At 33.4% G+C, this 13,581-nt stretch overlaps 1 protein-coding gene and 1 non-coding gene across 4 annotated transcripts in view; one reads left to right on the top strand and one right to left on the bottom strand.

Moving 5' to 3' along the window:
- Prmt3 (protein arginine methyltransferase 3) overlaps positions 1 to 13,581 on the bottom strand; it is a 136,886-nt gene that overhangs the window by 13,916 nt on the left and 109,389 nt on the right. For all 3 annotated transcript variants that reach the window (XM_026405297.2, XM_026405296.2, XM_026405295.2), the window contains 2 exons: positions 6,917 to 6,967; positions 6,634 to 6,721 (listed from right to left, as the gene is read on the bottom strand). In XM_026405297.2, coding sequence (XP_026261082.2) covers positions 6,634 to 6,721; positions 6,917 to 6,967 — 139 coding nt within the window. The remainder of the gene's footprint in view (positions 1 to 6,633; positions 6,722 to 6,916; positions 6,968 to 13,581) is intronic.
- On the top strand, positions 4,382 to 4,454 carry Trnat-ugu (transfer RNA threonine (anticodon UGU)). The gene has a single exon. It is a non-coding gene; the product is annotated as a tRNA-Thr (tRNA).

The raw sequence follows: 13,581 nt of genomic DNA on the forward strand, positions 1-13,581 counted from the left end.
ATTAAAAACAAGATATCTGAAAAAGCAAAATAACATGAATTGTCTAATATATACGAGGAGCTACAGCTATTTTCATGTCTTAAAATATGAGTAAAATATTTTTTTCATAATGTTAATTTCCGAGATTAGGATGTACACACACACTTATTTAAGTTAATTAAATGGCATGGAGGGTCACAATAATAAACATATTAATTCATACTGCTGAACTCCCTTCAATTGTTCAGGCCTAACTGAAGTGGCTGCAACACCAGGATAGATCAGGGTAATTAATCAGTGTCAAATAGATACAAAATGACGGATGTTGTTGAGGGTGGATATTGTGGGGAGTTCTGCAAAAGGCACTGGAGAACTGAGCTGTACTCTTGAGTTTATCACTGGCAGACAGCTATTAGTGTATCACACAGCGCTGCAGTTCAGTCAAGAACAAAACTGATTTCAATTGTTGGACTCTTTTTTAAAATTAATTTCTTCCAGGACAATGAAATATCATTTTCCCAGAAGAAAATAAAAATACAACAATCATTCTTATTACCATTAAATCGGAGTAAAAAAATGAACAAACCCTTGATTTCTTTATCACATAAAAACTTATACCATGTGTACATATTCAAAGAGATATAAATTGCCTGCCTAATTTTTTTTTTTTTGGGGGGTAGTGGTGATTGAACCCAGGGGCATTACCACTGAGATACATCCCCAGTCCTTTTTATATTTTTATTTCGAGACAGGGTCTTACTAAGTTGGCCAGGCTGGCTTTGAACTTGTCCTCTTGCCTCAGCCTCTGAGTAGCTGGGATTACAGCATGTGCCACTGTGCCCAACCTTATCTTAATTTTATTCTTAAAGCAAAATCACATGAGGGGTTGGGGTTGTGGCTTAGTGGTAGAGCACTTGCTTAGTACATGATGTGAGGCACTGGGTATGATCCTCAGCACCACATAAAAAATAAAATAAAAATAAAGTAATTGTGTCCATTTACAACTAAAAATTTAAAAAAAAAAGCTAAACCACAAGAAATGGACCTGGATTTTTAAAGTAAATACTACCATATAAACTTGTAAGATAAAATTTTACATTATTTGTAAAGAAGAAATACCCTACATTGAAAGAAAGTGTTCTCTAACTGCTTTAAATCTACTCATTCTGGGAGGCAGATCCTTTGGTCCCACAATACTAAAAGTGGTTCAGATGTTACTGAGTACTTTTATTTGGAACTATTTTTTAGCACTAGGTTGTAATAAAACAACAAAAACAATAAACTAAGCCAAAATAGATACGCTCATTATTTTATAGTTACATTGTGCTTTTAGCAAAGTGCATTTTACCTGAATTCTTAACATTTTTTTTAATGCAAAGGTCTTAGCCTGAGAAATTCTCTATTAATGTTGCCTTTTCTTATTTTCTAAATATAGAGTCTGTCTCTAAGGATAGATTTACCATTATCAAAAAGACTAAACATTATACATACATACCAACCTAAGCAGAACAACGTACAGAAATGTTTATAATATTTTGCTTATTAAAAAAAAAGACTCTTTCTTGTCATCTGACAAGAATGTGATGGTACATGCCTATAATCCCAGTAGCTTGGGAGGCTGAGGCATAGGATCACAAGCTGAAGATCAGTCAAGGAAAATTTAAGAGCTCCTATCTCAAAATAAAAAAACAAAAAGGGCTGATGATAATAATAGCTCAGGGATAGAGCACCCTGGGTTCAGTATCTAGAACTTCAAAGAAAAAATAATCTTACATTACCTTTTGGGTACCCAAAAAAGCCTCATATACATGGTAAAAATCTCCCAACTAGACTCCTGATTTTATTTAAAAATTTTATAGCACACAGAGTAAAAAACTACTTAGTTTAAACCTAACTACAGAGAACTCTTTTCAGCCACACAAAGATCAATCTGAACACTAAGTCAAGTACCATATGAAATTTCTCAGAACATCAGAGTTGGCAAACTGGGCCAACCATATATAGCAGCCAGCTAAATTCCATTGGCATAGTATCACTTAAACTGACTAGAGGAAATTAAATTTCAATGACCATGCAATTATCGTATTTATAATTCAGCCTAATGTCTACAATATACCAAGTACCATATCAGATCAAAAAGGAGAGGCAAGTAACTCATCTTCTATTAGCACTCTTTATCACAGCATACTGAGATGTTATAACACATATGTAAACAAATAAATTGATTTGGGAGAACAAAGAAAGGTGGAATTAACTTTCTGGGGACAGTGAAGAAAGATTTACAGAAATGAGCTGAGTTGCAAAGGGTAAATTGGAATTTATCAAGTAAAAGTGGTCAGAACAGCTTCTTAGGTAGAAGACACCTTGGACAAAGCAAGGAAGAAGAAGACATAGGAAAGTTAGCTGAAAAAGGACCAGTGTGTATAGCAGAGCATATGGGGTTTTGAAAGGCTGGGGTGAAAATGATTAAAAATAATGGCCAGACTATAAACAGCCACAGTAAGGAGTTTGTGTTTTCTTCTACAGATATTTTCTGTCCAATGAATTGTTTAAAATATTAACTTTATTAAGGTGTTATTTACCCAAAATAAAGTGTACATTATAGTTTTATACATTATAGTTCAATGTCTTGCCAACATCCACTTTCATATATTCACCACCCTAAATTCTCAAAGATTATTGTAAGTAATCTTCTATAAATTTTATAGTCTTAAGCTTTTATATTTAGATCTATAATCCACTCAGTTTTTGTGCATGTTAGTTTTTGGGTGTGGTACTAAGAATGGAGATGCATTGTTTTCTTATATGAATATTTAGTTATTATAGCACATTTTGTTGTAAAGACTAGCCACTGAAATATACTGCTTTTTGTAAAATTCTAATTATACAGAGAGGTATATTTATGGATTCTCTGTGTGAAATTAATCTATATGTCTGTAGTATACTATACTATCCGAATTAATATAACATTTTTAGGAGTCTAGAAATCACACAGTACAAGATACCCAACAAGATTCTTTCTCAAAATTATTTTGGCTATTCTAGGTCTTCTGCATTTTCATATTAATTTTAGAATTAGTTTGTCAATTTCTACAAAACTGGAATTTTGATTGAGACTGCACTGAATCAACAAAATTTGGGAGAAGTAACATCTTAACAATACCACTGTTCCAACTCTGAGTATTTCTCTTCATTTAATTAGTTCTTTAAAATTTCTCTCAATTTATTATTCTAAAGTTTTGAGTATATAGGTTTACTAATTTATTAAATTTTTATCCCTAAGATTTAATTTGTCTTGATGCTGCTATAAATAATATTTTCTTTGGGGCTGGGGATGTGGCTCATCGGTAGCGCGTTTGCCTGGCATGTACGGGGCACTGGGTTTGATCCTTAGCACCATATGCAAATAAAATAAAGATGTTGTGTCCACCGAAAACTAAAAAATAAATATTAAAAAATTCTCTTTCTCTCTAAAAAAAAAAACAAAAACAAAATTTCACAATACATCTTCATTTTCTTTAATCTTCTATCATTGTTACATATTTTATTTCCCCATGTTTTGAAACTCACAATATTTTTTGCTTTAGCTAGTCAATTCTCTTTTAAGAAATTAAATGAGAAAGCAGCCTCTTCTATGTATTCAAACATTCATAATTTATGTCATTTTCCACTTCTTTTTTTTTTTTTTTTTGCTTTGTGATTTTCTATTTCCACTTGAAACACTTAGCTTGGTGTATCTTGTATTGCCAATATGTAAAGTACCCCCACGCCCCCAAATTATGTTTCTTCTAGATATAGAATCCAGATTGCCAATTTCTTTCAGATGTTTCTTGAAAACATCATCTGACTCTACATAGTTTCTGATAAGTATTTTGAGGTTACTTTTTTTTTTTTTTTTTTTGTCCCTCTCTACATGTTTCACTTTTCCTTAGCTCATGGTTAAGGGCTTTTAGTTTCTAAAAGATTTTTGCTGATCAGCAATTCGTGTATCGTAGGTGTTTTTTTTTTCTTCTTTTTTTGTGTTTATTACAAAATTTCTTAAATCTGGATTAGAGCTTTTATCAAATGTAAGAAAATTTGAACACTTATTTCATCAACTGTATTTTCTGTCCCTATTACCTTTTTTTTCCATGCCTTTGTTCTTCCACCTTCTTTCACTGAATCCTATTATTACCCTTAGGATAATGTTTGGTATTTTTCCACACGTTATTATGAATGCAGTTTTTAAAAAATAAAAATCCTTTTCCCTTTCTGTTTAAATCTTCAAGTTCGTTCATATTTTCTTTGGCCACTAATTCCATCAAATATCATTTTCACTTCAGATATTCTAGAAGTTCCATTTGTATTTAAATGATCTTCTCATATTCTCCTTGCTACATTCATAAAAATGTAGTTGGAGGCTGGGGATATAGCTCAGTTGGTAGAGTGTTTGTCTTGTATGCACAAGACCCTGGGTTCAATCCCCAGCATCACCAAAAAAAAAAAAAAAAAAAAAAAAAAAAGTAGTTGGTATTTACTCAAACATGCTTATCTGTCACTTCCATTGTTTCAGGTTCTGTTTCTCCCAAATGATATTTTCCCAATGTCTGAATGCTGGACTTCAAGAATTTTTATGTGTCTAAGTTTTACTGCTTTCCTTTGTTGCCACTAACTTAGTTTTAGTTTTTCAGTGCTCATTTTTAAGCTTTGGTAAAAAGTGTCCAAATACCCTTTATGTGAATCCAGAATGCAGTCTTTCTGGACTGCATTCAATAGATTCCAGAAGGACCAGGCCCTTATATAAACCATCCCCAGAGGAAAGGCTAGTGCTACCTTTAAAAAAAAAAAAATGAGGTGGCAAAATGGTTAGTATAAAAAAGTAACATTTTTCAAGTTTCCAAACATTAATGTAATGCAAATAACAGAGCTACAGAAAAACAAAAACAAAAAGTAAGGATCTAAAAAGACTTTATTTGTGAGCTGGGGTTGTGGCTCAGTGGTAGAGCACTTGCCTAGCACGTGAGAAGCTCTGGGTTCGATCCTCAGCACCACATAAAAATAAAATAAAGATATTGAGTCCATTTACAACTAAGTAACTAAATAAATAAAAGGACTTTATTTGTGTCCGCCTCACTTCAGTTTTGTTGTACTCTAGCTTTCTGGAGACTGAAAATGACACTATCAAGGTCTTATTTCCATAGCATTCAGCTTCAAAGCAAGAAAATGACGAGCTGCAGCTTTTCACTAGTAGTGTTTATTTGCATCTATTATTCAATTTATAGATCAATACGAAATCTAAACTATCTTGGAATTTTATGAAACAGAAACAGATTAGGAAAATGACCATTTAAAGCTCACCATTCATTTAGCTCTGTCAAATCTTAACATTCTGTCCCAGCTCCTTCAATTTAATTTTTTGCATACATGTTATAGGAGAGACTGTTCAGAATATATGCCAAGAAAAAAAAAATTGCTGGGTTGCAGGGATGGCACATTTAGATCTAACTTGATGGTATCAAACTGTTCATTCAATTACACCTACTAAAACTAACAGGAAAATAGCATGAAAATTTAATTGGACTACATTATTGCCAGCAATTAGCATTGTTAAATTTTATGGAATTTTTTTCCCCCACCAAACTGATGGATGAGAAAGTGTTTCACGATTCTAGTTATTTGGCCTCTCCCTAGTTACTAGTGATATGGAGTCTCTTTTCATTGAATTTTGTGTAATGAGTATTCCTGTCCTTCACAAGGCTTTCAGTTAAGGTGGAATAAGACTTTCATTATAAAAGGATAAGAAATTTCATAATTAAATTCTAATTTTTGTAGTTAAGTGTGTGGTATATGATAACTACAGGTGCAAATACAAGTAAACAATCAATGAGGTTAAAACAAAGGAATACAGAATTTGATCAGCCCTTGAACTGAGTAAGATATAAACAGATGGACCAGAGAGGAGATACTGGAGAGAATTCCAGACAAATGTATACTGAATATATAACTATTGAACATTAGTTTAAAAAAAAAATCCTTTTTATTTTTATTTAGTATTATTAAAGTTCATTACATTTTAGATACCAAGAGAGAATTGAAATACTATTTATAATAATGCCATAAGTATATAACTATACTTCTATTGGTGATATGTCTCTTTAATCATTTAGAAAATGAAAATATTTTTAGTTATGTTTGCATCTTATTAAATACTAGTTATTGCCTAAAGAAATTTTTGGAATTATTTTGCGGTATTTTTGAGCAATATAATATTCCCTATTAGGTACAAATTACCTTAAAATTAAAGTACTTTTTTTTTTTTTTTTGAAAGTCACCATTCTGGCTTTATTTATAGCAACCATCAACTTTTTTTTTTTTAATATTTATTTTTTAGGTTTGGATGGACACAACACAATGCCTTTATTTTTATGTGGTGCTGAGAATCCAACCCGGCTCCCGCCCATGCTAGGGGAGTGCTCCACCACTGAGCCACAATTCCAGCCCTAAAGTACATATTTAAATGATATTGCTGTCTAAGATTTATGTAAATGGTAAGTTTTAATAACATCTTAGATCAGTTATAATATAAAGTACAGTAGGCACATAAAGAGTGGCTGTAAAATGAATACTGTTTACTTTAGAATGAATAAGATACTTTCCCCTTCTTTTCTTTCTTACCTGCTTTAACTGAAAATGGCTTTTCCAGTAGAAACACTGTTTGTTTCCAGTGTGTTTTGGTACTCTGGGGGCCCGTGGAAAACACGACCTACATTGGTAAAGTTTAAAAGTATCTGATGAAGTACAAGATTTTTAATATCATGGTACATTAATCTACTAATTCAAATACGAGTTCCAATTGCTTACAACAGCAAAATGCTTATGATCAAACACCTTAGGGCACAAAAATAAAATACAATGTACTCTGCATAATTAATTCTTATGAATAACTCATGATACTTACCTTGTTATGGCAATTCTTCTCAAAATATATATCAAAGTAGCCAGCAATTGCCTGTTTAAAAAAAAAAAAGAATATAAATGATTATTAAACTAATTACATGATGTAATTAGTCTCAAGACATGGCAAATTGAAAACCACTTCAAAGACCAGATACCTCTTAAAATTATAAAAAGTCATTATCCTGGGAAAGATGTAAAAATGAAGTAATATCACTTGTCTTTTCCCCACAGAAACACACTAATAAATGTAACAAGGTTAATCAATCAATATATATATTTTTTTATTAGAAAAATGGTCAAGCAGACTACCAAAAGCAAGAGACCAGGGAAAGGGAGGGGTTCGGCCAGTCCATGGATGACTGCACTTTCCATCTGGGATGCAGATGTGTGGTTTAAGCCACTGTGGACCTCCATCTCTAGTGAGGCCTCCAGACAATGAAGCTGTAGGACAGACCCCAAGATAGACCAGCAGAAGCACTAGTAAGCTAAGTCCTGTCTAGACTGCAGGATCATAAATGATTGTGGCTTCAAGCTACTACATCTTGTGATGTGTTAATGCACATCAATAAACAATGGAAATGTAGTCTTATACAAAGCCATTTCATGTAATTTCTTCTGGTCTAGTGAATCCAATTTTAAAGTCAAGTACTAGGAATATTTGTGATGGAATCAAGAAATAATTTTTAAATGTTACCTATTTTCTGAAAATATAATACAAACAAATAATAGTACTGAAATAAAATTTATGTTTAAACAAATACCCAAAGGAAAACCTCCAAAGTTAATTCCTGGGGTCCCTGTGATAGTTTTAAATTAAAATTTATCATTGCTTTTTCTTTCATTAATGGAACTAGCTTGACATATTCTATGTTCAAAACTGGCATTAAATTAAGCTTAAAAAGTGTTAAAAACCAGACATTGATTATTGAAAATTTACTATGAAACTAATTTGTGTACTCTGCTGCTCTTGCTAAGAGTGTGAAATTTTATTGATCTTGTAGGGTTAATATGGATTGGGTCCAAAGCAAATTCAATATTTAACCTTAAAGTTCATTACATTTTAGATACCAAGAGAGAATTGAAATACTATTTATAATAATACCAAACAGAGGTATAAAATGATGTGGTCCTGAGCAACAGACTGTTTTATTTATTCCTATATGTCTACCTGATTCACCACTATATTCTTAGTGCCCAGAGCAGTCCCAGTTCTATAGCACACAATAACTATTTGCTGAATGAATGTGCTTATTATGTATACATAATTCTATAATAGTACTTACCACACTATATTACAGTCTTTCCTGAGACCGCAATTTATTTAAGAGCAGGACTGAAGTGTAACTTATATTTCTATGCCCCAACCTAGCACAATGTTATATAGTAGGTTCTCAAAAAAATTTAATAAGATTTTTATTCTTTTATATTTTTTTTAAAATATTTTTTTTTAGGTGTAGTTGAGCACAATACCTTTATTTTATTTATTTATTTTTTATATAGTGCTGAGGATCAAAACCAGCACCTCATTTATGTGCTGGGCGAGTGCTCTACCACTGAGCCAGAACCCCAGTCCCTATTCTTTAATCTCTTAAATATAACTAGAGCTACTATGTAATCAGGATAATTTATTAAGTAACTGTCTTTTGCATATTAAGCAGCTACAAATTATTTACATATACACCAACAAATGAACATAAGATAAAGCAGGAAATTTATAAAAGAAAAATCAAATGATTAATAAGCATGTGAAAAAATGCTTGACCTATGTAGAAAGAAAAACCAGATAAAAATTCTCCACAAAGAGAAAAAGGGCTGAATATTGAGCTAACTTTTAATGGCCAATGATTTAATAGATCATGACAACATAACACAACTTCTGAAGAGCTTCCAGGTTGGTGGATGCATCCATGTGCCAGGAGGGTGGCACAGCATAACTCCATGAGGACAGAACTCCTGGTCCTTGATCCTATCATTTCTTTTATAATAAACCAGTAAAAGTAAAGTGTTTCTTTGAATTCTGTGAACCACTATAGAAAATGATTGATACAGAGGAGGGCACTGAGAAACCCTTGATTTGTAGCCAACTTAGACAGAATTGTGGGTAACGTGGGGACCCACTATGTGTGACTGGTGACTGAGGAGGTTTTTGTAGGACTGAGTAGTCCTTAACCTGTGGAATCTGCTCTAAATTGGGTAGTGTCAGAACTGAATTGTAGGACACTCAGTTGGTGTCACAAAGAATTGGAGAAGTGGTTCTTGGTGTGAAAATCCAAACATTGTGTTGGACTTGTGGCCAGTGGAGAAATGCTTTTTCTTTATACACTATTTGGCAATCAAATGTAGTCCTTGTTTTTCTGGGCTCAATAGCTCATGTCTATAATCCCACTGCTTGAAAGGCCAGGGGAGGCAGGTGGATCACAGGTTCACAGGCAGCCTCAGCAACTTAGTGAAACCCTTCCTCAAAAACTAAAACAACAAGGGATGAGGATGTGGCTCGGTGATTAAGTGCATCCCTGGGCTTAATCACTAGTAGGAAAAAAAAAAAAAGTAATCTAAAGGTAAATAGTGACTGATATGAAAAAAAGTCACAATATACTAGCTAAAAAAGCATCTTCATATACAGTATGTATGTTATGGGCACATGTTGTATGTTGTACAAATGTGAATATATGACAGTATGTGTTAGATTTGGAGTATTCATATTCTTATGAATATGAATTATTGACATTCCCAACATGAATGAAGAAGTTCTATGAAAATGTAATTTTTAAAAAAACATTTTTTAGTTTTAGGTGGACACAAACACAATATCTTTATTTTATTTTTATGTGGTGCTGAGGATCGAACCCAGTGCCTCACATGTGCTAGGTGAGCACTCTACCACTTGAGCCACAACCCCAGTCCTGAAAATGTTATTTTTAATAATATTTATAATACCACATGTACGGGTGGTATTCAATTCAACTATTACCTTTGTCTCAGTTCCCACAGTCCTCTCATTCATCTCTATTCCTTCAAGGGCTAACATGTAGTGGGAACTACATGAATTTGGAAAAAAAAAAAAAGTCACCTCCAACTAGCAATTCTACAAAAACAGTATTTTTCATTGAAAGATTAACAAAACATAATTGGAAAAAAGAATAAAGTAGGAGAATAAATAATGGAATAGCCATAGTAATAAGAATTATCAAACTACATAATCACATTAAAGACTTTTAGACCCAAGTTTGAAATGCATACGATACATGAAGAGAAATGTTTTAAGCTCTGGTGAAAAACAGACAAGCAATACTATGGTAGAATAATCATAGTTATAATCATAGAATACAGGTCTGAAAAGGATAGGCTGATACCTGAGTTCACAACATTAGAAAATAAAAAAGATTTAATTACTTTTGGCCATAAGCATTTGGAACGGATCTCTCAGAGATAAATCTTAAAATGCATGTACATTCTAGTATGGTTCCCTTTGATGTGTACCACACAGGTTCTGACTCCTCAAGCAGCTTTGCCTTCTTAAGGATGTTTGGTTTAGAGTAATACTAGAAATCACTTCCTTAAGCACACACAAGTAGAAAGCAGAAAAATGAGGTAAATTAGGAAGAGATTCACCTGCAACTAAAATTATTCACAGATAATGATACTTCAGATAGTTACCACTCAGACACTAGCCCTGAAAAACCAAAGAGAGGTTCTGGTTTATTTTAAATGGGTATTTATTCTCAAAGGCAAGAAAATTAGAAGGTCCCTTAAAAAAGATAGGGCTTTCTTTACTTTTTGCCTGATAGAAGTTTCCCCTTATCCATGGTTTTGCTTTCTGTTTGTTACCCAGGGTCAACCACTGTCTGGAAATACTAAATAAAAATTCCAGAAATAATTCATTAGTTTAAAAAATCTTATAGTTTATTGTTTTAATTGTCCTGTTTTTATTGTTAATCTCTTACTGTACCAGATTATCCCCTGTCACACTCGCCTCCTCGCTGCACCCAGTACTGGGGACTGAACTCAGGGATGCTCTATCACTGAGCTACAATCCCTAGTTTTTTTATTGATTAAGATAGCATCTTGCTAAGTTGCTGAGGCTGGCCTCAAATTTGCAATCCTCCTGCCTCAGCTTCCTGGGTAACTGGAATTGTAGGCATGTGCTATCATGTCTGGTGCTGGGCCTAATTTATAAATTAAACTTTATAATAGGTATGGACATATAGGAAAATATATAGTACACATAGGGTTTGGTACTATTTATGCTTTCAGGAATCCACCAGGGGTCTTGAAACATCTCTCTCAAAGATAAGAGGGGTGGGGACTATTGGATAAGTGATTCTTAATAGATTAAAAAAAATTAAACTTGACATGGAACCATATAAGCCAATTGATTTAAGGTTCTCATTTTTATTTCTTTTTTTTTATTTTTATTTTATTTTTATTGGTTGTTCACAATATTACAAAGCTCTTGACATATCATATTTCATACATTAGATTGAAGTGGGTTATGAACTCCCAATTTTACCCCAAATGCAGATTGCAGAATCACGTTGGTTACACATCCACAATTTTACATAATGCCCTATTAGTAATTATTGTATTCTGCTACCTTTCCTATCCCCTACTATCCCCCGTCCCCTCCCCTCCCATCTTCTCTCTCTACCCCATCTACTGTAATTCATTTCTCTCCTTGTTTATTTTCCCATTCCTCTCACAACCTCTTATATGTAATTTTGTATAGCAATGAGGGTCTCCCTTCATTTCCATGCAATTTCCCTTTTCTCTCCCTTCCCTCCCATCTCATGTCTCTGTTTAATGTTAATCTTTTCTTCCTGCTCTTCCTCCCTGCTCTGTTCATAGTTGCTCTCATTATATCAAAGAAGACATTTGGTATTTGTTTTTTAGGGATTGACTAGCTTCACTAAGCATAATCTGCTCTAGTGCCATCCATTTCCCTGCAAATTCTATGATTTTGTCATTTTTTATTGCTGCATAGTACTCCATTGTGTATAGATGCCACATTTTTTTTTATCCATTCATCTATTGAAGGGCATCCGGGTTGGTTCCACAGTCTAGCTATTGTGAATTGTGCTGCTATGAACATCTATGTGGCAGCATCCCTGTAGCATGCTCTTTTAAGGTCTTCAGGGAATAGTCCGAGAAGGGCAATAGCAGGGTCAAATGGTGGTTCCATTCCCAGCTTTCCCAGGAATCTCCAAACTGCTTTCCAAATTGGCCACACCAATTTGCAGTCCCACCAGCAATGTACAAGAGTACCCTTTTCTCCACATCCTCGCCAACACTTGTTGTTGTTTGACTTCATAGTGGCTGCCAATCTTACTGGAGTGAGATGGTATCTTAGGGTAGTTTTGATTTGCTCATTTTTATTTCTGCAGTGCCATTTGAAAGCAATAGTGATATATCCAATTATATATATCAGCTGATTAGAAAAGAAAAATATTTTGTCTTGAGTATAACATGTTACTATTTTTTAACTTAGTTTCAGGACCTTGTTACATCATTGACAGGTTATCTTTGGTCTCTTAAATTTTTTTTTTTTTAAATAAACACAACATCTTTATTTTATTCATTTATTTTTATGTGGTGCTAAGGACTGAACCCAATGCCTCATGTGTGTGAGGCAGGTGCTCTACCACTGAGCCACAATGCCAACCCCATCTTTGGTCTCTTAAATGTTAATTTCAATGAATTTGTACTCTCCCAGTGGAAGTCATTCAAATATAAGAATAAACAACCATAGGAAATGGGAAATGATGACTAATAGGTAATAGCAATAAATAACTGGTCATGTGCTTGGCAAAGATCAAATAAGCTCAGGACTAACCACAGAATAAGCTTCTCTTTTGTCCCACATTAGCATCTTATCAGGGGCACTGGGGATTGCTGAGGGGGGAAAAACAAACCAGCATTAAGATCAAGTATTTATAGGAGATGGGTTAATCTGTAAAAGGTAAGATGGTAATTAAATTTTACTGAATTATACCACAGTCTGAAAAATAAGTCCCTGAGACTAAGAGAAGGGTGACTGGGTGGAAAATAACTAGTACAAAAATAAAAACTACAATGATAGAAGAAAACAGAATGAAAGGAGAACACATGCACATTTCTGGGATAGTTAAGCACTCTTAAAATTTGTTGAGACTCTCCCACATTTATATTTGCACACAACGGGAAAATGAGCACGTGGCTTTACTGTGTATTCTAAATGTACATAAGCATTAGAATACAGTTCTAGAATGAGCTGTTCATCTTTTTTTGTGGATTTCCAAAAAGAAAATAACTATAGTATTTGTAAAGTGAATCATTTAAAAATCTGTTTTAAGTCACATTTTGCATGTTTATTCCATATGTATGAAAGTAAATGCAGTTCATTTTATTCATGTTCACTTGAAGAACAATAACTTTGAATAAAAACAAATTATTTGTTTCATGTATTTTGGTGTAATCTCAGTCTTTAAAGGCGACACATCATGTGTATGTAAAAGAATGGCAACCAATGAAATAAGATCAGACTAGACCTTGTGAGGAAGAAGGAAATTAAAAATTATCATTATCACTATCACCTGCAGGGAGTAATTCATCATTTCTGTTCTTCATTGGTATCATGTTCCAACAGCGTGTGGTTACAGCAGATACAATTAGGCAGCTGGCCACAGAAGT

The sequence above is a fragment of the Urocitellus parryii genome, chromosome 4 (genome assembly GCF_045843805.1).
Source record: "Urocitellus parryii isolate mUroPar1 chromosome 4, mUroPar1.hap1, whole genome shotgun sequence".
Lineage (NCBI taxonomy): Eukaryota > Metazoa > Chordata > Mammalia > Rodentia > Sciuridae > Urocitellus > Urocitellus parryii.